Source organism: Temnothorax nylanderi, unplaced genomic scaffold (assembly GCF_030848795.1).
Source record: "Temnothorax nylanderi isolate EJ_2023f unplaced genomic scaffold, tnyl_v1.0 TNYL_tig0036_pilon, whole genome shotgun sequence".
NCBI classification, from domain to species: domain Eukaryota; kingdom Metazoa; phylum Arthropoda; class Insecta; order Hymenoptera; family Formicidae; genus Temnothorax; species Temnothorax nylanderi.
In genome coordinates, this window is record NW_027249098.1 from 275,839 (window position 1) to 298,009 (window position 22,171).

The following is a 22,171-nucleotide window of genomic DNA, read 5'->3' on the forward strand; positions in this document are numbered from 1 at the left end:
AGCGGCCGCAACACGTCCATCACATGTCACGGTTATGTATTTAGACATATCTCACTATCATCTTGCGTATCTCCTTTCTCTTTCTCCCTCGGTCACCTCTGCGCATCCTCCGCATCCTTGAACCCTCTCCCACGATTCCTCCGCCCGACGCTTCGTCGTCGTACGGCCGTTCTGTCGCATGTTAATCAGGATTTTGTCCTGCCGAGAGAATTCGTCGACCCTTGAAGAATCGGTTTTGTCAGTAAGACAGGGTTTGGAGCTAGGATATCCTTCGTGGAGAACGTTGAACGCGATAATTTAAGAGTCAGTACGTGAATTTTAAAGACGCGCGAACAATTTCGTAAATCACAATATTCGCAGGGAAAGACCGATGCATTTCGATGCATTTTCAATCTAGTAGCCGTTTAACCACTCGAGAACGATCCGTGGAAGATAAATAAAGCTTTATTCGCGATCAATTGTGAGGCACAAAAGCTCGCAGCGCACGCGTTTCACATTTGCTTTCCAATCGCTCGTTCAACCTGCCTCCTTTCATCACTCATCCCTTCAACTCTCTGTCCAATTTGCTGCGCCGGTATTCCCGTCCCCTCACTATTTCGCCCGACGATTCATTAATCGATCCCGTAACAATCTCGTCTCCCCTCCGCCGCGCCGCGCCGTTGGCCCTCGCGCAATCCTCTTCTTCGCCACCGCGCGCTTCCTCGTTGGTCCCCATTGGTCCCGCCTGGGCGCCGCGCCGCGTATCGTTCATCCAGGCCCATATTTCAACATTAATTTCCCGGATGGTGATACATCGTTCGCATCAGCCTGGCCTCGTATCAGCCCGGAGCTCATCATCATCCGCATCCCCTTTTTGCTCTATCCCGCTGTCGCGCGCGCGCCCGCAAGGTTCTCCTCCTCTTTTTTCCACTTCTTCAGGGGCGAATGGCGACTTCTTTCTTACGCCCGAAGCTAATAACTTTAGAAGACTTCCGACAAAAGCACAATCGAGCAGAGAGCAGTTAAATGGACCAACTGCTTTACCACTTTATAAAATGTGAACAAATATCTTGTTTATCGCGTTTTGAAATATCAAGCACTGTAATATCTATTTGAGACACAGAATAAGTTCAAAAAAATGTTTTAAATTCGTGATCATTGCATAATCAAGTTTATTTTTTATCTCATTCTTTTTCTCTGTATTTTTTAGATTTTTGAAAGGTTTCGAGCATGAAGTAACCTGCGCTGCGTAACTTTAAACAGTCGATATGTACTTCCGTTTAATAGAATTGTTCGGGTCGGCCCGAGAGGACCCGAAGTCAAATTCCATTAAGCTTTACATGTATCCGTCCCTGTCCTTACTCTTCGTCTTCTTCTTCTCTGAATAATCACGCACTCGCCACAGCGACCCTCTCGATTGCCGGCCGTTAATATCGGCCGCCAGGTAGTCTCTGCCGATTGAATTTTTTACTGATGCCCACCGCGGAAGCCGTCGACTCGGACCGGTATCCCCTTCGTACAGTTGCTTCTTAAGAGTAACTGACGTTCGCTTTAAACGTCCGTCATTCGTCATCGGACCCGCGGTGCCAATACGATCCGACAGGAAATAGGACAGTATGGCCGCGGCGGGATCCCTCTCTCTCCGTGATCGCGCGAAATGTGCAGCATTCGACGATATTCCCCGTCGTTATTTCAATGATATCCGCGTCCGTTAAGCGGCTCGCAATTTACGGAGATAAATGCGTCCCCGAACGATCTCTGACACACCGATCGTAGACCGAACGTCAACCGTTCCGAAAGGATGCATAATTATCATCAAGGTTGATCAGTAAATGAGAAGGTCAGGTTGCAATCGAGGTAGAAATGATAAACGTGAATTTGATAAAATGAGTCACAGATTATTTTCTTCACGTACAAAATAACGTATGTTTATAAATGTTGCGACTTTACATTCTATGGACACGTAGATAACATAGGTAATAATGACTATCATGAAAGATAAATAGAAGAAAGGATGTGATATACATTAAAAATAACTTTGATTGTATCTCAGTTTAGCTAATTCAATACTTAACTAATTGGCACACATACACACACAGTCTGTTCGTACTCGGAGTCTCGATGCTTTGCAATAAATAAATATTTTGTGCTTCTCACAGTTTGATACTTTCTATGATACGAAACAAAATTTTTGACGAAGTAAATAATATTGATTTTTTAACTTGTACATACATTTTTGTTTTTTTTTCTTTTCCTTCCAAGAAAAGATCAACTTAATTTATTTTCAAAAATTATCTTTGTAACTTCAAAACTTTGTAAACTATTATGCTTAATTTCAATCTTTTTGGCAGTCAGTAATTGCGTAATTACAATTACGATTTTACGGTAACTGTGCTGTTCCTACATCGCGAAAAATTATTATTACATTATTACTAAATGTACAAATCTAAATGTAAGTATAAATTGAAGATAAAGATATAAAAAAACGACACGCGACATTACTTGCTAAAGTATCATAAAAAATATTGCGATCACTCAGAATTATTAATTATTTTCGCCGATTTGACTATAAAATTGTACGAATGTCCATCGACGTCTTCTAATTCCCTCGAATAAAACTTCGCCGCTATCCTGGCGCGTCCTTCTAACTTCGGCATCATGGAGAAGCTACATTCCGCGTCTGCATCCACCTCGACAGGTTCTGATAGCTTCAACTTCAATTGCTCATCCAGACCGGGCCCTTCGATAAGGAACCTACCCTTCCTCAAAGGAATCGGCAGCGGATTGCGGAACTTAGCTGAAGCGTGGAGAGTCTGACCGACGACTGCGTCGTTATGCAACTAAATCAAAAAAATTTAATTTTTACAAAGTGAAACACCTATTTGTCGTATCTCTATTTTGATTTTGTCACTTTCGCGTTGGTTACGCGTATTCGGACAATTACCATGATTTTAATGTCGGGTTTCCTAACGCGGAAGTCGTCCTGCGCGAAGTACTCGAAGTTCGTGTCCTTCACGGTGGCGAGACAGGCGATGTTGAAAGCGCATTGATCCAACAATCTCGGACCGTACTCCTCCCAGGAAACGTCCATGCGAATTTCCTCGAGCACCCCTGGTCGGACTAGCCTGTCAATGTGCAATCTCTTCACCGGATCGCCCACTCGGCCGGTGTACAGTACAGTTTCCACCCTCAGAATTACAGACACACGGTATTCCATCGTTGAATTCCGATTTTTTATTAGTAAAACGACGCTGCCGGAAAAGAAAAGTTCCGAGTAAGTATTTCACAATCAGTGTGATAAAACAAAGAAAAGCATTAAAAGTAAATGTCTAAACTAGAGATGTCTAAGCTAAATTTTAAAGGAAAATAAAAGAAGTTTGAGGAATTCTATATATTTCTATGTAATTTTTATATGTTATAATATTATTGGATGTTGGCGTATAAATTGAATTAAGTAATTGCTGCATTATTCAAAAAGTACTTGCAGGAATGATAAAATAATTCAATCAAAGTACCTGAATGGCTGCCCGATAATGATGTCATCGCGCAGTTCGAAGGTGAACATGACGTCGTTGAACTCCTCGTTGAGATAATAACGGCTAAATAAAGACTCGCTCTGGCGCAGCGCCTTCAGCATGGCAGCACGTTCGTCATCAGACTCTATTAACATTAAATATGATTATTAATATTACCCTTATAATTAGCATTAGTAGCTGATCAGATACCATATTAAATAAATATTTCAGGATTAGATGAACGATTACGTTGATCGCAACGCTACGAGAATTCAAATAAAATAGTAATCGATAATATAACATAATTTTACCTTCCGTTACGGATACAGGCTGGTTATCAAAGATTTTGTTATCTAAATGATTTGCAAGCAGCAACCTAACAGCGAAATATTCTCTGTTAAATCCCACTTACTTTCTGGATACTTGTAAGTGTGCGTAATGTCCTCTCTTGTCCATCTCCCAACCGCTTTTGTGCTGATCAGCTGGCCGATGCTGCGAAATCGTCATTGTCTCATTATTTAATACGATCAGTTCTAATAATCGCGACGACGATTGACAATACATTGACAATTCATCATACGTACCCGTACATATCCTTGCGAACTAATTTCAACGGCTGCGTGGGCCCGTTGTAACGCCAGTAGACTTTGTCGGCGTTGACCTCGGCGAAGAGGAACGCGTTGTCGTAGGGACGCAGAACTTCCCCCTTCTTCACGGCGGCCACCGATGCCGGGCCGCAACGATACGCGCCTTCGCTCAGTTCCTGAGGAGTCGCATCGATTACCTGCCATCCCGAGCAATCCGGCGACAAATCCAATCGCGTCATCCACACCTCGTTCCAGACGTGGAAATTCCTTTCACGATAAAAATCGATCGTTCTATTACCTACTGCCATCGACGTTTCCTAATTTTTATTTAAAATCGCCAACCAAATCGCATCACTGATCATTACAAGCAATGAGATTAATCGCTTCATGCGTGTTTCACGCTTTTCATTATTTTTGCAACATTTGATCGTGACTTAAACAAAAGCTGAACGTTTTTCCGCCCTCAAATTACCATATGGAATCGCTATTAAGCTCTTCCATGATCTTCCCTTCCGCGTTCACGAAGTAGTCCACGGTCAGGCTGCTCTGAGTATCGTGCGCGCTCGAATAGTTGGTCACCACTCGACAGGGTATACCGAGAGTGCGACAGATCGTCGCCAGCACACCGGAGAAGACCCAGCACTGTCCGTACTTGACCGGTTTCTTCGTCTTGTAATACTGCTGGAGTATTTTCTGCGAGCCCATCCACCTCGTAGGTGGTGTGCCGCCCCCGTAATCGTCCGACCAATTTCCCATCACCGCCCCGTTATCGTCGGGGGAGTTTACCTAGAAATCGATGCCATTTAGCAGCCCGGAACTTCGATCAGTTTCCGTAACTTCGCTCGCCATCTTAAATAACACTTTTCAAAATAATTTAGTGTTGCAGGGAAAGTTCTTTCTCTCCCGAATGGCTTACCGCGGCAGATAGACAGCGCGTTATGACGACCGGGTCGTTCCTGCCGGAGGCGCGGACCTTGCCGACCTGGTTCATCAGGTGCAGGGCGCAGTCCAAAATGTCTCGTTCGAATTGCGCGTACTTCCACACGCTGGGCCGCAAGCGGTTGTGACTGCCGCGCCAGATTAAACCGTCCTCTGCCAATACGTACTCCTGACGTTCAGCCTCGCCGTCCAGGTACACCGCGTCGTCTGAAAGGGAGACATACTCTGCGAAACTTTGGAATCGGCAATATTAACACGTTCGCTATCGTCGGGCGGTTGGGAAACCGGCCGCTACAGACCATGCTTTATTTTTAGTAGTTACACACAATGTGTAACTACTAAACTGCACGTTTTCACTTATGCACACATGACTGTAGCGAATAGGCAAAGTGAGCAAGTTACATAATATGTCACACATGACGTCGATATCTCACGAGAATTAATGCGTCATATGTGACGTGTGGTAGAGCGAACGTGTTTTAAAATATAATTTTCACCTGCTTGGACCGAGAATGTCCTTTCGAAAAATATCATAGAGCAGCAATAAAAAGACTCGATAAATCGTGACGCTGCTCGACGTTTCGCGCATTGAAAAACGGAAGATTGTATAGGAATATCTGCGAACACACACCTTTGCACCATGGATTGCAGATCAAGTAAAACGGATGATCCATCGTGTAACTGACAGCACCTTCCGACTCCTTGTTCTTGGTGTCGATATCCATTTTCCACCTGCCTATAATCGCGTTCGCGGATGTCACAACCTTAAGACGACAGACTTTGTTTAGCAAAAAGTCTTTTCCATTTTAATTCTATTCTCACTTCATACGAGCATGCTTAACGTTCCCAAATTAATTAAGACATATATCAACGGTTTTAATATTGCAATTCGCGAGAATCACCGATTCAATATGCAAATTCACTTACTTCAAGTCTATTTTACTTTAAGAGAGGAACTTTTAATTATAACATAATTATATAAAACTGTTTCATATTAAAGTTACGTTGTCATGCGTGTAAAATTTAATTGAAATAAAATTCTCAGTAGCGAAAATCTCGCATTTCAGCGATGCTTGCGACTCGCCTTTATTCTCAAGAAATTTGGTCCTCTGGCATCTATGGTGGTCTGCCAGGCAGCTTCGGAAATCTCTCCAGGATGGAGCAGGGCGGTCGCCACCAGTGTCCCGTGTCCATGTTGTGGCGTCCGAACGTCGTCCAGGGTGAAAACGATAGAAATGCCGTCGATAGAAGAATTATAGTCCCGAGATAGACTGAGGTGCAGATAAAATTCCTGACCACGTCTAACGACGAGTTTTGCTCCGTCATCCTGACGGGTCATCAGCTCGTATCTGGATGTCCGATGATTCTCGCCGTTCTCTTCGATGCAAGGATCTACATTGTGGATTGTTAATACTGGAACGCCGAAATCCTCCCCTGCGAATGACAGCGTTCATGAGGATTACGAACTCTCCTATACGAAAAGATAAGAAAACTACCAACACGAAAAAGAATGCTGGAAGTTATTATTAATTCTATTCCGATGAAGTAACATTAGACAATAATTAAATAACAAATATTTGTCTTGGAATAAATTTACGCCGTTGACAGAAGCATCTTCAATGATTATATCGTTTCCTTTTTGCTAGACTATTTTGACAAATCATAAATCAAGCTCTTTTTTAACCCTTGGAAGGCGGACGGCGGATCAATTCTGACCCATAGTAAAGTTTCTCTTATATATGTTGCAAAACAAATTTTACGTGAGAATGTTATTTATTTCATTTGTTTTTTATTATCTCTTTTCAAAAATGGGAACAATACCTAATATAATTTGTTGATTTGTCACTTCTGTACCTTCAGACATTACGACTATTTCACTGAAGCTCTGAATAAAGTTCATCTTCCCTGATCGCTGCTATACTGAATACTGCCTATAGAGTGCTTTCTTTGCATGTAAGTTGCCTTATCGCTTATGAATGGGGGAGTTATCCAAGTTACTCAAGTTACAGAACTCCTTGAGCCGCACAGTTTAGACCCTAGACAAAACAGAGTCAAGGCATGGGTCACGACTTACGAGTGACCCGACGTCCGCCTTCTGGGAGTTAAGTAAATTAAATTTAACTCTTCTTCTAAATATATTAAATTGAACGTCGAATGCGGGTTGCAGTTCGTGCCTCATTTTTTTCTACACGGCTGTAATCGTATTGTCGTTTTGTAATCCGCGGAGAACGCGAGGGACTCACAGTAGAATCTGAACGGAAACGGTCGGGTACGCCGATCGTTGAATATCCGGTAGCGATCGTAGAATCTGTAAAACATCCCGCGGCGGTCCGGGTGCATCGGATGCCCCGGCTGCGGATGCGAACGAAATCCTGGATACATGGACGAGGAACGCGTCGGACGCGAGTTCACCGAATGACTGAAGAACCCGCCGACGACGAGGAGGAAGGAAGAACTAGCTAAGGTGCTAGCTAAGGTGGGCCGCTGCATTCTAGGAGCAATCTCAAGGACGCACGTGCTGCAACGCCGTGCGCGACCATACATGGCGTCATCGGTGACACCCGCTGTCAGTAGGAGTCACCCACTTTTCGTTCCCATAAATTAGTCGGCGATTTACAATCGCGGCCGAGTTATCGATACACCTCGATTAAAGCCCCATTATCTTGAATTTCTTGAATAACGTCTAATTAGGAGACATTTTAATTAGAGATTGCAAATCTATCCCCTACAGTACCAGGAATGTTTACATAATATATTAAAATTTAACGATAAGAATTATTTATTATTAGTATCTAGTATTTATTAAGATGTATGACAAAATAAAGTGATAAGTAAAATTTTATTTTACAAACTAAAGATTCTGATCGCTATAATCAGACTATAAAAAGAATAAAAGTAAAATACATATTATTATATAATTCACGTAACAAATAATACATAACAAATGTAACTTTTATTCGAACTATGATGTATATTGTTTATTTAAAGCTTATAATGATATAATTGTAGGGATTTACGAACTGTAATAGAAAGGTGACACACCCTTGATTTTAATATCTCAGAGCCATGAGACGTAATTTTAAAAAATCATGCTGTCGTCATTACTGACATCTATTGTTCTCACACTAGTCCGAGGATATATTTGTAACTTACGAGTTGCAAATACCAAAGCAATGATTTTCTTCTACAATAACAGTAACTAGATTACTAGATGATTCGGTTCAGCAACATGTAACTTCAAATGTTAAACAATCGCAACATAGTTTTTTATTTAATTCCCTATTATTCTATAATGTGAAATTTTAAGAATTGTCTTCTCTTTTGAATTTTGCAAGCTTGACTTTTTATTTAGATTTTATAAATATTTTCTCTTGAGATAAAATTTCGCAAGTCTTTGTTTAAATTACCTTCAACGAATTGATTCCGATATCTGCAAAGATGCGAATGGCATTTCGTAACTTACGGACTTGCACACCTACGTAATCAATTTAATCATGTAAACCTACATTCATTAATTATACTCATTAAAGAGAGGTCATCAAAACCATTAATTTAAAGGAAAGCGATGTTGGCCATTTTCAGAATTTACAAACAATCGATTCCTTAGATAGAAATATCCCACAAATTAGAATGGTATCTTAGTAATGAGTAATTAATGATCAGAAAAAAACGTCGATCATTACCCTGGAATGCGTGTTAAAACATGCAGTCGTACAAGATTCTCGCATTTAAATTGCCACAATAACAGAAGCGGTGATTAAGCTTCGCTATCTCTGTGAAATCACCCATTTCTTGCTATCGGATCTTGGTTCAACTCATTCGTTTCAATGTAACGAACTTGTTTTTCTTCAAAAGAACATGTGTAAGAAGAAATCACTTTATCACCGCCTACTTGCGATTTCCATTTCGGTTGACGTGATACGGTTCAATTCGGTGAAACCGACTTCTACAAACATCACTTAACATCGGACAAACGACCGTTTGTAGGATTTCAGGTCAACTAGAGAGAGGTTTACCGTTTAGGGAAGACAAGGTGGTGCTCCATATTAGTCAGGGATCTGCGACAATTATGCGGAATTTAAAACAGTACCCATCGTTGATAGTTTTCAATGCATGACATATTATATAATAACTTTCATTCAGATTTTATATAATCAGCTTTTATATGACAGCGTGATAATTTTTTATTCATACGCTTCTCGCGACACATCGTCATTAAAAGCAACTGATCGGCGTCATGCCTGTGTTAGCCAAGTGTTGCTCAAGAATTTGAATTATATTACTGCAGATTGTTATTTGAAGAGAAACGAGATATTAATGAAAAAGGGAAGACAGTAGAAATATATTTTAATTGCATGGAAATATTATAGAATATTTTAAATATAAATATTATAGATATTATTAGACGGCAAGTGGCTACGTCAGGCGGAGTCACTCTTGTCGCATTATTCAATCCGCAAATAACAATACGCGATCCATTTGTCATTGTAATAAGCTTACTTCATCGGTCTTAATACGAAAATGATGGTGTACAAATGACTCAGTCACGAGACACATATCACGGACGTGTGCGTAGGTATTGTTACAAAAATAAGATATCGATCGATCACGCTGGGTGCTCCAAATTGAGATTTCTCGCTGCAGGTCGTTTTTTTTTTAGTTAATTTAAAATTAGGCTCCTTTAAATAACGTTTTAAGATAACGGAATTTTAAGGCTAAATTTAAAATTGAATAAAAAATAAAACTTTTTTTATTTCTTTACAAAATGCTACCCGCAAAATGCAAATTACATATTTTCTACGCCACAAACACCACAAAACATGAATAATTAAGACTCGGAAGGACGCTTGATTCTGCAGTTTTTACGATGCATTTTCTGCGTCGATTCCTTCCGAGTGTTGTAATTAGAATTCCTATCGGGATCACGTGTTTTGCATTGAATATAATACTCGTGTCCGCGAGAAACTTGACACTCCGGTTACAGATATATACGTCGGGACTCGGGATATCTTACAATGTGCGTACGTAGTGAAGAGAAGCGCTGCCTCCTATGCGATAATGATATGTAAATCTCCGTATATATAAAAATGAGAATCAGAAAGATATATAAGTGAAACAACACGCGACAAACACGTCGTGTCGATTTATACGTAGAGGAAGCTGAGTCAACAAAGAAAGTTATCTGAGAGAGCGTGACTTAACGAAGAGAATCCCTGATGAGCAGTCTCCAATGGGTAATCACGAAAGTACTGCATTCGGCGAAGCTTTCGTGACTAATCTTCCGGTCAGCTTGCGACCCACGAGGGAAAGTACCGAAGAATTTTGTGGAATTGTATTTCGCACGGAACTTAATAGAATATAAATAATAATGCGGTTTTTTTTTTTTTTTTAAGGAAAAATAATGAATTAGCAGCGTTAATAAATGCGCCGCTTTATTTGATGAACTTGGAGAAACTTAGATTTTCATGCACTAGTAAAATATAAAATATTCTGTGATAAAGTAAATTTCTTTTATTGAATTTTTAATCAATAATTCGAATATATTTAGCTCATTCATGAATACTTCGAGGAAGAGTGGTGATAATAACGCAGCCTCATATCGGCGAAAGTGACGTCACCGCTTAACGGTCACGGCACCGCGCCACTTGCGTAATCTCACTTTCATTCTAATGTAATAAAGTCACGCAGGTTTAAACAATTTTGACGATTTTGACAAATCAAGTTGTAAACTATAAAAATTTCTTTCAAGAAAACGCGCAAAGAATTGATTTATGATAATGCGCACAAATATACTTACTTCCCTAAGATAGTTAGCGGATTCTGTGCATCTACATAGATCTTCGGCACGTGATAAATGGCGCCGTGTGACGAACGCGAGTACCTAATGAATAATGCCGTTTTAAATGTACATAATCATAATGAAGGCCGGCGCCTCGCGAGAGAGGCGGAAGCAGACACTTCCCATCTGAAGTATATTTTCTCAAATGAAAGAACGCGCGATAAATCGTGCGTGCTCGAATGAACAAATCACGCATTGTATCGACGGAATCCGCGTTTATTTACAAATCACTCGGCCGCGTGTCGGAATATAGAAACCGATTCTACTCTGAGAAAATAATGCAATACCTCCTTTCATGTTTTTTGACAAAATTATTTTATTGAACGTATTGGAAAGAGCGCGAAATTTCCCTAATTCATCAAGCGAAGACGGAAACTTGCAGATAACGAAGATATTGCATTAAATATCCTACTTTTTTCGCGTCACTTTATAATATCATAATTTCCATATTTTTTATTTTTGTACATATGTATATATAAATATAGATAGGTATTTTTCATTTTTTTTAACTTTTGACGAATTGAAAATCAGTGTTACATAATAGAATTCATAGCCAAGTTGACGATTGCTTAATTCAAGCGTGCGAATAAGCGAATAAGAATCTTTACCTATGCTCTTATATCGCCGTTCAACTCATCAATCGTTTTCGTCGTTCAATAGTACTTATATCACAATAATAAAATCACCGCCTACATATCAAACTGCCGGCCTTGCGATTTTTTCTTCTTGAGACGTGATGACATCATACGTTACATATAGTCTAACATAAACCGTCTGTGATTTTTATCACACCAAAAATCGTTGACTAAACACACGTTTTCTCGGCACGCGTCGCATAAAACTTACAGCCGCAACATATCGTCCTTGACCAATATTTTGAAAATAGATTTTATAGGGCATGCCGGAAAAGCACTTTGTGCTTCTTCTGGAATGTCAAGAATGACAGCACGATTTAGCTGTTCAACTCTTTACGACTGTATTCAAGTTTTTTTTAAGTTTTCCAGCAAGCTTAAAACATCGCTTAATTTATGCATTTTGATCGAATTTCTTAGTGTTAAACACAAAACAAGGTATATTTTCAAGAGTCACAATAAAACATTATTATATCGATAATTCAAAATTATTTTTAAAAAACAAAATTCTTGAACATTGTGTAAATAAAATCGTAAACTCGAAGAATTCCGGCGTTAAAGGCGTTATAAAATCATTTTGCGATAATTCTCACATCTTTCGTTTACGTTTGCGAAAATCAGGAGCTCTCGCTAAACGTTGCGCCTCGCTGCATTATTTGCATTTCGGTGGGCACGTGCCCTCGTTTACGACGATTTACTTTTAGGCCGTGCAATACAGGCCGCATTATCTTACGCGCTCGCGTGATTCATACCGCTGACGTTTGACTATCTTAGCTGTTTTATTAATTGATTTCCACCCCGCCCGCGCACGCGAACTCTGTCCTCAGAGGGGTCAATTGCCTACGTGGTGTCAGATCAAATATGTCTGGGAATACTCCTCGTTATCGGGATTTACTTGATCGCGGACTTTGCATAGACATTGCAAAAAAAACCGCTCAGCGTGACAAATCCGATTGTTGATTAAAGAAAATAATGTGTTTTCGCGAGAATATTGATGAATATCCTGCTGGTTCTAAACTAAACAAATAGATAAATATAGACAGATATATCGCTATTTATTATGCGCTCTAAGATAGCATCCTTTTATAACTTTCAATGTATGTATGCTTTCAGCATATTGTAAAACATTTTGAAACAAAATTAATACGAAATGAAGAAAAATCGCAAAGAAAAGAAGAAGAAATGAAAATAAAATAATGACAAAAAAAGAAAAAATAATGCCGTATATAATAGAGGTATTCACTTTTATACTCCGATTCTCGCACGAATTGCGTATACGACAGAGACAATTAAAACTGAGCAAATAATTGTATGGCTTTCAATAATTAGACATCGTGCTAATAATAGTAGATGCGTAATCACTTCACTTTTGATATCCATAAATATATCATTCATCACTTCTCGGTAACATGAAACGAGTCGGTCAGAGAGAGATTTGTAAAAATTTATTGACTCACGTACCGGAAGCGAGAGCACGCAAGAGCCATTCGGACCCAAGAAAGATGATATTCTTATCTCTCTTGCGATTTTTTATAAGCTCCTCTCTCTTAATGCGATCCATACTTTCGGTAGACATGCAGATAATCGTAATCCCGCAAGAATATTTAGTTCGCCCCGGGAAAACATTAAGAACGTAATCTATTCGAAAAGTTACTCCTTCCACGAACTTTTTAATCAGCATTAATAATAGCATTATAATTAGGATTCCTTCCTACCCTCAGTGTGCAAGTACATGGATATTACGGCATCAACATTAACATAAATTATATTATGTAGGATTTTTAATATTTTTTAAAATGCCAGAATTTTTATCTGATTTCTTTTTACTCGACTAGCAATTAATAATAATTAAAGTACATACAGGATTAACTTACCATGGGAAGTGGAAGGCGGTCGCGGTCTCTCGATAGGACGGATTTGCTGGGGCCTGAACACGGCCCTAAATCCGGAGAGGCATGAGCACGAGCAACACCTTTTCATCATAATTAGCTGCGAGTGCGAACGCTATTCGTATAAAAGTTATGTCTTCGATATTACTCGTCGATCATAAATCCAAGCGTTTTATAAATCATGCCTGATAAAATGTTTATTAATTTTTATCATTTTCTAAATCTTATAAGCTTTCTTTCGAATACCAGCATTTGTAAAAAGTCCGCATCCGTCAGGCGTAAAACTCTAAAAACAATTAGACAGATATAAAATTAGAAATAATTAAGTAGTGTAATTGCGTGGATAATTTTTTTTTTAGTTTAGCTAAAGCGTCTGTTGATTCAAATAAGACTCGAAGAAAATGTTGTTGCTGCGATTAATTTTAAGTCTATAATCGAGTACATTTAATCAAGGACGAGCGGAATCGTTCAAAGCGAGACATAGACGATTTATTGACGTTCGTAAGCATAACTGTAATTAAAGAAATTGCTGCGCGATTGTCAATTCATTCAAAATATGTCGCAAAATTTTATCGCGTGATATTTTCGAAAGAGTAAAGAATTGATAAATTGAAGATACCTTATCGCGTAACATTTTATTTTACGATATTATTCTAATAATCTTTCTATTGCATAATAGAATTATGCTACTGCAATTATATTCTATCTTAATTAAAAGATAATAAATTAATAACGTAATATAATAAATTATCTATTTTAATGTAAATCACTATCTTAATAAACAATAAAATTTACAGACCGTTTCTAATTATAAATTTTATAAATTGTTGATACCATTGAGGTTTTTATCACTTAAATAACCTGGAAAATCGTAAGTCACTATTTTACAATTTCCAATGTATTATCAGAAATAAGTAATAATAAGATTTTCGATATTTATTAAACAAATATTAATAAATATTTATTTTATTTTCTCTCTCTTTCTCCTGCATGAGAATAAAATTTTTTAAAAAATAGTTTTGGAATAATTATGTACCTGCGGTATAATAATCTAATAATAATCTATTTAATTTTAATAATTTATTTTTCTTTCACAAATAAGACTTTGTACGATATCACATCACTGTGCACATCCCGAGCGTGTGTTAAATACAAGATGATTGAAACAGCGTGTCGGTCTCCGTGCCGAGTTGTCGAACGACTGTCAGTGAAAATCAGCTGCCATGCAGCAGCGGAGCAAACGTATCTCCCGCCAGTCTTCAGTTAACTTTTAGAGACATTTAACAGTAATGATATGCGAACGTAGGCACTTTTTATGCAACATTGCAAAACACGCCTCTTTAGATAGTAAAGTAGATGCTGCGCTCGTTAATGACTGTCGTTAGCTCCTACGTGTTTTTTGCTCGCTGTGTTTCTATCATTTATGTTACAAGTACACGTAGATATCAATCTTCATCCAGAAACATTGGATCACACAGAGGACTTTATCCTTAATGAAAAATTGATATTATATATAGTGATTTATACGTTAAAGTGAAGTACTAATTCAAATATGTTATTTATTAATGGCATAAAAACTCAAATTAAGAAATTTAAGTCAAGTTGAATTAAAAAGTTAAGTCAAAATGATTTAAGTAAAAAATTGAGTTAAATTGAGTCAGGAAATTTGGGACAGTCGATTCCCAGATGTAAACTTTTTTACAGGATAAGAGATTACTCGCGCACGCAAAATTATTATTCAAAATAATATACATATTAATTAACAATTTAATATATACATTAGTGTAATAAATGATAAGCGTGACGAAGAAGCAAAAATAATTTGATATATAAATTGCTGTGTCGCGCGTATATTAGTTAATATAACTATTGACCTGATAAGACGTACACTAATACAGACGCGCGCAACGACGTGAGTAAATGATAGCGAGGATAATACATATTTTTAGCTCTCACGTAACACACCACGCAGGAATTTGTTCTCTGAATTTCGTAAGTCAGTTCAGTTTCCGTGGCGGAGACGTGCCAGGACGCTCTCTTATTTCAATCAAATTTAGACTAGAAGCGCAAAATGATGAAAGCTCCTAAATAAACAGTTTCACAGGAACCGAGAAAAAGAGACCTTCCGTATTAGAAAAGCTGATACACAAATATATGAGGTAAAAAAGGGGAATAACTTTTATTTGCGAAGACTGAATCAGCGCTCTCATATCTTGCTTAAGAGACAATAATTAATTGACATTTAGCAATCTTCTATCTTATTTATACCAAATATATAGATAAAAATATACAATAAAGAATATACAATAAAAAATTACAATTCTATATCAAACTTTATCGCATACACATTTTAATAACCCTATTTACATATCAATGTATTGCACATTTATTGATTATCCAGTAGCAAGTTAAAGTCCATTGTAGATTCGTGATCTTGCAGCGATTTAGATGTATCTTGGTTGTCCTCTATCACGATCGTTCCAACATGATTCACCGTAACGTACAGATATGAATATTCGTAATTGCCAGACGCGTTCTGTAATTAGAATTGAACATATGAGCGTATATGTGTAAGCACACATCATTCTCGATTCCCGCAAACTTGCAAACTTACTTCCTTCACTTCCGCATACACCGTTCCCTGCCTTCTCGTTCCTTGTACATAAAATCTCAATCTCATATACTTGACGCCTTGCTTAATGTAATACATATGACTGAAAAAAACAAAACAAATACAGTCCAAATGTTATTTATTTGTTTTCAAAAAGCAGTTAAGAAAGTATTCTTGAAAGTTTTGAAATTTGAATTATTGTCATAATTCGTTCTCGCAGCAGGATTCATATATGTACAAAATATATATCAATATTTTATATTAAAAATGCTGTAAAAAAATTATCTGGACGTACGAGATGTGTTTTCTACGTCCACGTCGAGTCTCGTCTCCATATGCCTTTACAGGTGCTCCGAGAATGTCCATGACCTTTGGATGTTCCATACAACGGACGCGAGCTTCGCTGTAAATAGCATATGGACTTTTGCTGGAGAACAGCTCCGAAAATAGGGCATACAGTATTAGAGCCGTAACTCCAACGCCACCGACTATTACTCCAAGATATCCAACAGATTTCAGGTTTTCTTTAACTGAAAGGGGAGAAGGAACAGATATGTAATCATTATGTAACAATAATACGTAAACATAGGTCGTGTGAAATTTACCTACTTCTGCAGTGCCGATCTGTACCTGATTATTGGTTTCATTGGCGTCAGCCTTGGTCACAGATTTCTTTGTCGAGTAACAAGCACTGTGTTTAATGCTAGGAACAATACTAAGACCGTAGGAGACACTTGACATATGGGTGATCAGGTGTCTTCTCTGAAGAATATGACTTAACGCTCTCGCCATGTTCTAAAATATAAATATACATTTTAATAACACATTTAATAAAAAAAATATATATATAATTAAAATTTTACAAAAACTTTGTTTTTTTTTCTCTCTTAATTTAAGGTTAACCGGTTCTTTACCAAAGTACCAGCAAGCCAATGTAAATATATACAATAATCTTTTGTCTATTCAAATTACATTATTCTCATTATCATTATTAACACTTATACGATATAACTTACGTACTAGTTCAGATACCGCCGCATATTATCGGAGCATTCGGAGCAGTGTTGAAACTAACGACAGGCAGAATCAGTGCGTAGTGCGTACTGATTCGTTCCAAACGTGGAGAGTCCCAGAAATTCCCTACTTCCCAACCATTCAGCGTCCCGAAGGAATTCGAGGTTGAAATACCGACATTACCGACTTAAAATTGGTAGACCGTTCTATGAAATTTAAGAATACATAAATGTGCTGATTGGACGACGGTGGCTTGCGCATCAAAACAACCGTCTCGTTGTTGTTGTCGACTCGAGAGGTTAAGCGGCAAAAGAATAATTATTATAAACAAAGCTCTTTGAGTTAAATCCGCGCACACAAGGTTATTGATGAAGACGCCGCACCAGAGATTGGTTATGGTTGGCGATCGCGACGGGTAAACACAAATTTTGTACATTTTACGTCGAGATTATCGTCAACTCTCGAGTAACTCTTACAAGACGATCATTCGAGCCTTTCAAGATTATTCTTACAAGACGAATTGCATGGCGCGCTATGTGTTAGCTAGAATTTTCGGATTTAGGAGAGACATTCCCAGATTTCTGGACCCAATTGTCTATGTTGACCGAAGACGAAATGTCTGCATGACTGTGAAACTTGTTCGCAGGCTGAAGGAACTGTTGAGACGCAGACTGGTGGAGTGCGGATGGCGGGATCAGGTGAAGCTGATCTCGAAGGAGATAATAAAGGAGCACGGTCACGATGTCACCTACGACATGCTGCTATCCACGGTGACCAGCAAAGCTCGCACGCTCGTGCCGGACTCGGTGAAGAAGGAGCTGCTGCAGAAGATCAAGAATCAGCTGCTGGCTCAGGAGGAGAAGCTGAAAATTGTGACCGACCGTTAGGAATAGCTCGTTAGAGTCGTCACTGATCGTGGACAATTCTCCATCAACGCGATTATGTTAAATATGCTTCTTAAAAACGCGACAAGTCTCCTCCGCAAATGACCCTCTCCTAACGATTCACCACGCGACAAGATATAACTGTTACGTTACGTCGCATCTAATGCATAAGAAGCGCAAAATGTGATATTTAACAAGTAATTAGAGTATACATCTAATAGACTAGAATCTAATCGCGTGTCTGAAACAAGGAGGGTATAACTTGCAAAAATGTTTTATATATATATATTCTTAAATGTACAAATTATATGAATAAAATATGATTAATTTCGTAAGTAAGTTTAATTTGCGGCTCCAAAACATCAGAGATAAATAAGTAAAATAAAAACAAGTAGTTTCGTCCGTTAATAGCGCTCGTCGCCGGTAGATGGCGACTCGCCGCAATTCCGATTATTCCGTACATCCGAATTAGGTTAGATCGTTCGTGCGGTGGTGGCAGTGATCCTCGTAGATCCGTCGCCCGATTTGATTTTTCTGCGGCGTCGGCGAGCCGGTGATAATTTAGCGTAGCCGATTGATAGAGTCGAAAGATGTTGATAAAAGTGAAGGTAATTTATGCTGGTCTCGAGCGATCTCAGCCTCGAGCTGAAAATCACGCCGGCTCGTCGCGATACTGATCTCAATTTTAATCAGACTCTTTTTTTCAGACCCTCACAGGGAAGGAGGCAAGTATCCCGAAGTCGAACGGCTTTACAAGATCCAAATGACGCGGATGATCGGAATACAAAAGCGGTCCTTTATCGGCGAAAGGCCCGGCTTCGCTCGCGTCACAGAAAAGAAAACGACATCTCTCGTATCTTAACCCATTTTGAAAACGTCAATTTGTATTTCGAGGACTTCCAGATTTAAAACATTGCGAAAAATTATAGAGCTACGTTGCATGAAAACGAGTAAAGTCAAAATTGACGTTTTACCGCGTCAAGACAGCTTTCATTTGTATTAGTCAAAAAGGAAGTCCTTACATTCGAATCATCGGAAGTCACGTCTCTCTTTCCATCTGTATTTCTTTATTTATATGTTACTGTTCATGTAAATGTCTTCCTTATCGGTCCTAATGTTAATGTTATCTAAGTAAAAGTATATTGTGTCAGTTAAACTAATACATAACGTATGATTTCTTTAGATTGAAATAGATATAGAACCCACAGACAAGGTAGAGAGAATTAAAGAAAGAGTGGAAGAGAAGGAGGGAATACCACCGCAACAGCAGCGATTAATATTTTCCGGCAAGCAGATGTATGTATAAGTTATCGTGATTTTATGACGCACTTAGTCGCGTTGCGCGAGACGAAACTCCTATAACTTGCGAAGACTCAGCGAAGAGTCGAATGTGCGATCTCGAGTTTCTCTTAATGGCCTAGTTTACACCGTGCGTTTAGGCCGCGACCTATACCTTATATTCAACCCAAACACGATAGGTCGCGACGATGTAAACAGTTGCGACCTCGCCTGGGTCAGGTCTCTTTTTCGCGTGCCCTGACCTAAATTAGGCGTAGACCTAAAGTAGGACGTAACGCGTGTAAACGCAGGTGACCTAAAGATCGCCTAAAGTGCAGAGAGTGTACCAATAGATACTAATAGATAATTTTTACTTATATTTGACCCAAAAGTATCATAGGTCTACATGGTGTAAACGTTTTGTTTAGAAGCCTATTTTAGGTCAGGGTATAGGTCAGGTCGCGATCAGGTCGCACGGTGTAAACTAGGCCACTGACTGCAGTTTTAATAGTCCTAATTTTTCCGCACGTTTACTTTCATGTGAAACTCTTTGAAGCACGGCGTTACGCATAATCCGACATTGCATGTAACGCAATAATAACGCGACTCTTTCCTAAAGCCCTTTGACATACAGACTCTGCACTTTCTTGTGGCGCAGATCTTCTTAGCGGTCGCAGGTATATACTCCGGGTAGTGCTGCATTATGCTCCATTCCTCCGTTTGCGTTCCTTTAACAACAATATACATTATTCTCGATGCATACTTCACGTTCAAGGCTGAGCTTTTGTTAAACGGAAACACACAAATAAGTAATTGCGTATAAGAAAAGTCTGATTTAACCAATCAATTTTCTTCTAAATCATGTATAACATTCGAAATTAGAACTATAAATGTATTTCATATTAATAAAAAAAAGGTCAATTTTATTTAAGGAATTATATCGAGACATGCGTGATCAATTAATAATAAATATAAAATATCGACAGCAATGTGAGGGAAGTTTGTATCTTTGTTTCAGGAACGATGAGAAGACGGCACAGGATTATAAAGTCCAAGGTGGTTCGGTGCTGCACTTGGTACTTGCATTGAGAGGAGGCCGCAGATATAACATTCCTCATTTATAAACGGCAGCGAGGGGATATTAAAGAATTGTGAGGGCCACAGAAAGGAAGAAAAGAGCGAAAAAAGAAATGAATGTTTATCATCACGCATATGCGCTCAAGAAGAACAAACCCTATGTTATTTTAAATAGAATAACATAGTCATGTGATCTTTACAACCCTAAATAAATATTTAATAAAGTAATTTAATCATGAAAATGAAATGAAAGTGCGTATTTTTATTTAAAATAATTTCTCACGTAGGGGAGAAGCACATATATGCCACTTTTCTCGTTGCCTTTCTGTTAGTTCTGCGTTACGCTATATATATTTTTTTTACATTAAATACTGCAATGTGAAATTTTAATTATTTACGTGGAATACAGCATTAAAAAAACGTTTTATATTAAGAGAAAGAAAACGTTATATTGTTCGAACTATGTAATCTATTACACAGAGTAAATTATTTAGTCTTAATAATAAATACAAATTATAGCAAGTACATAAATAAAATCTAAGAAGTGTTAAATTATAATATAATATTTAAAACATTAATTTTCTTTCTTCTGAAAAGAAAAACCAACATTTTTAGGAAATAATTTAGGTAAGAAAAAGAGCGAGAGAGACCCGACCCGAATTCTATAGCATTAAGAACTACTTTCTACAAATAATCAGTATACTACTCTCTAGCCAATTGTAATTGTTTTCTATCTAAATTCCTCACAGTCATACACTTTTGGTTTGGAACTTTATTATTCATATATTTTGAAAATAAATAGCATTAATCATAATAAAGAAATAAAGACAAGAGGAATACATAAATCAACGATTGTGTCACGTAAGGATAAGCGCTCTGTTTCTCGATATTTTTTTCTTTTTAACAAATCAGGACTTAAGCAATTTCGCAATTTATTTAAATCGAAAAGTCATTCTAACATTATAATAATGTATATAATGGTAATAATACAATAAAATTCTAAATCCTTCTAATGAGGTTTGTCAATGGTTTGGGAAAAAAGCTGGGTAAATGGGGACGGGGAAACAAAGCATTTGATTAATTAACGATGAAATCGCGCGCTGCGTCAATTCGCTAAAATACTATACGTTGCAGGGGCACCGCGCGAGGCGAGGCGAGGCGTTGCGACATTACAACCGTATATGGCATCGCGGGGATCGGCGTGCTCCCGGTCATCAGTTTCTGTGGTATCTGCTGTTGTGCGTCGCCCGACTCCACTTGGTCTTAAAGACGCGCTGGCAGATGTTGCAGTAGACCGCGGAGTTGGGCGATTCCTCGTGCTTGGACGTGATGTGCCGCAGAAGCGCGTGCTGCGTCGTGAACGTGACGCCGCACTTGTCGCAGTACGTCGTCGTGTGGACGTTCCTCATCACGTTCACCATCGCCGTCTTCGACTCTACAAATGTATTCCTCACTTTACCCAGGTCTCTGGCCTCCCTACGTCCTAGGCTACCGTCCCGCGAGATACTGTAAAATATATCGGCTAACGATCGTCTACGAACGAGCCGTCCGTGGCTCGCAGAAGATTAGAGTTCCGGCGAGTTAGATAAGTGTCGCACCGACAGCAGAATCTTGTTCCTTCGTCAATTTCAAGTGAGCTAAGTTTAGATTTGAAAAAAAAAAAAAGAAAGATCCACGATCCAGTTAAATAATGCAGGAAAATTAGAAAGTCGTTTCTTCGTCACCGACGATTAAAATTGCATAGTAGACACGCGGTTCAATGGCGATAGCGATCTCGAAAAAGAATGGCGCTCAACAGCGTCAACAGACGTTACAAATAATTATTAATATACACGAGGATTAAATCACACTTCCGTTAACGAGATAATATCTGCATTTAATCTCGCTGGCTACGCCTGTTTTTTTTTTTTTTTTCCAAGTTGTATCG

At 38.5% G+C, this 22,171-nt stretch overlaps 5 protein-coding genes across 11 annotated transcripts in view; 2 read left to right on the top strand and 3 right to left on the bottom strand.

The window, feature by feature from the left end:
• Positions 1-1,856: 1,856 nt before the first annotated feature.
• Tg (transglutaminase) lies at positions 1,857-14,687 on the bottom strand. Of its 4 annotated transcripts, XM_071703679.1 has the most exons (12): positions 14,417-14,687; positions 13,627-13,666; positions 13,366-13,495; positions 6,105-6,454; positions 5,652-5,784; positions 4,998-5,227; positions 4,554-4,867; positions 4,079-4,348; positions 3,907-3,986; positions 3,495-3,639; positions 2,924-3,230; positions 1,857-2,819 (listed from the first exon to the last, which is right to left on the bottom strand). In XM_071703679.1, exons 2-12 carry the CDS (start codon positions 13,630-13,632, stop codon positions 2,511-2,513), a joined length of 2,274 nt encoding a protein of 757 aa, XP_071559780.1. In that variant the 5' UTR covers positions 13,633-13,666; positions 14,417-14,687; the 3' UTR covers positions 1,857-2,510. The 4 variants fall into 4 exon arrangements, with proteins under 4 accessions (XP_071559780.1, XP_071559782.1, XP_071559779.1 ...); XM_071703681.1 differs by lacking the exons at positions 13,366-13,495; positions 13,627-13,666; positions 14,417-14,687 and adding an exon at positions 10,818-13,329; XM_071703678.1 differs by lacking the exons at positions 13,366-13,495; positions 13,627-13,666; positions 14,417-14,687 and adding an exon at positions 7,264-7,761.
• Positions 14,688-15,533: 846 nt separating this feature from the next.
• LOC139771148 (mitochondrial import inner membrane translocase subunit Tim21) lies at positions 15,534-17,171 on the bottom strand. 3 transcript variants are annotated; one of them, XM_071703691.1, is made up of 5 exons: positions 17,012-17,171; positions 16,597-16,786; positions 16,287-16,521; positions 15,995-16,094; positions 15,534-15,916 (listed from the first exon to the last, which is right to left on the bottom strand). In XM_071703691.1, the coding sequence occupies exons 2-5, from the start codon at positions 16,781-16,783 to the stop codon at positions 15,767-15,769; spliced, it is 672 nt and encodes a 223-aa protein (XP_071559792.1). In that variant the 5' UTR covers positions 16,784-16,786; positions 17,012-17,171; the 3' UTR covers positions 15,534-15,766. The 3 variants fall into 3 exon arrangements, with proteins under 3 accessions (XP_071559792.1, XP_071559793.1, XP_071559794.1); XM_071703692.1 differs by having other exon boundaries at positions 17,008-17,160; XM_071703693.1 differs by lacking the exon at positions 17,012-17,171 and adding an exon at positions 16,906-17,001.
• A 38-nt stretch (positions 17,172-17,209) lies between these two features.
• Positions 17,210-18,224, top strand: E(y)2 (enhancer of yellow 2). Its single transcript, XM_071703694.1, has 2 exons — positions 17,210-17,420; positions 17,652-18,224. Exons 1-2 carry the CDS (start codon positions 17,374-17,376, stop codon positions 17,890-17,892), a joined length of 288 nt encoding a protein of 95 aa, XP_071559795.1. The 5' UTR covers positions 17,210-17,373; the 3' UTR covers positions 17,893-18,224.
• LOC139771147 (uncharacterized) overlaps positions 18,161-22,171 on the bottom strand; it is a 37,331-nt gene continuing 33,320 nt past the window's right edge. Inside the window, exon 6 of one of the 2 annotated variants that reach the window (XM_071703690.1) lies at positions 18,161-19,895. In XM_071703690.1, coding sequence (XP_071559791.1) covers positions 19,681-19,895 — 215 coding nt within the window. In that variant the 3' untranslated portion in view covers positions 18,161-19,680. Of the gene's footprint in view, positions 19,896-20,486; positions 21,680-22,171 lie in introns of those variants that run through there. The other variant, XM_071703688.1, reaches the window with a different exon arrangement.
• Nedd8 (Nedd8 ubiquitin like modifier) lies at positions 18,362-20,496 on the top strand. Its single transcript, XM_071703695.1, has 4 exons — positions 18,362-18,497; positions 18,597-18,614; positions 19,073-19,185; positions 20,186-20,496. The coding sequence occupies exons 1-4, from the start codon at positions 18,480-18,482 to the stop codon at positions 20,289-20,291; spliced, it is 255 nt and encodes an 84-aa protein (XP_071559796.1). The 5' UTR covers positions 18,362-18,479; the 3' UTR covers positions 20,292-20,496.

Bases quoted from the DNA above. Each gene is read 5' to 3' on its own strand.
- Tg (XM_071703678.1), bottom strand. From the start codon at position 7,564: ATGTATGGTCGCGCACGGCGTTGCAGCACGTGCGTCCTTGAGATTGCT. The intron at 5,785-6,104 runs GCGAGTCGCAAG...TGTCGTCTTAAG, and splicing joins CAAATTTCTTGAGAATAAAG to GTTGTGACATCCGCGAACGC. The intron at 4,349-4,553 runs GTAATTTGAGGG...TTATCGTGAAAG, and splicing joins CTTAATAGCGATTCCATATG to GAATTTCCACGTCTGGAACG.
- LOC139771148 (XM_071703691.1), bottom strand. From the start codon at position 16,783: ATGGCGAGAGCGTTAAGTCATATTCTTCAGAGAAGACACCTGATCACC. The intron at 16,095-16,286 runs GTACGTCCAGAT...TGTTTTTTTCAG, and splicing joins GGACGTAGAAAACACATCTC to TCATATGTATTACATTAAGC. The intron at 15,917-15,994 runs GTAAGTTTGCAA...TTCTAATTACAG, and splicing joins TGTATGCGGAAGTGAAGGAA to AACGCGTCTGGCAATTACGA.
- Nedd8 (XM_071703695.1), top strand. The intron at 19,186-20,185 runs GTATGTATAAGT...TCTTTGTTTCAG, and splicing joins ATATTTTCCGGCAAGCAGAT to GAACGATGAGAAGACGGCAC.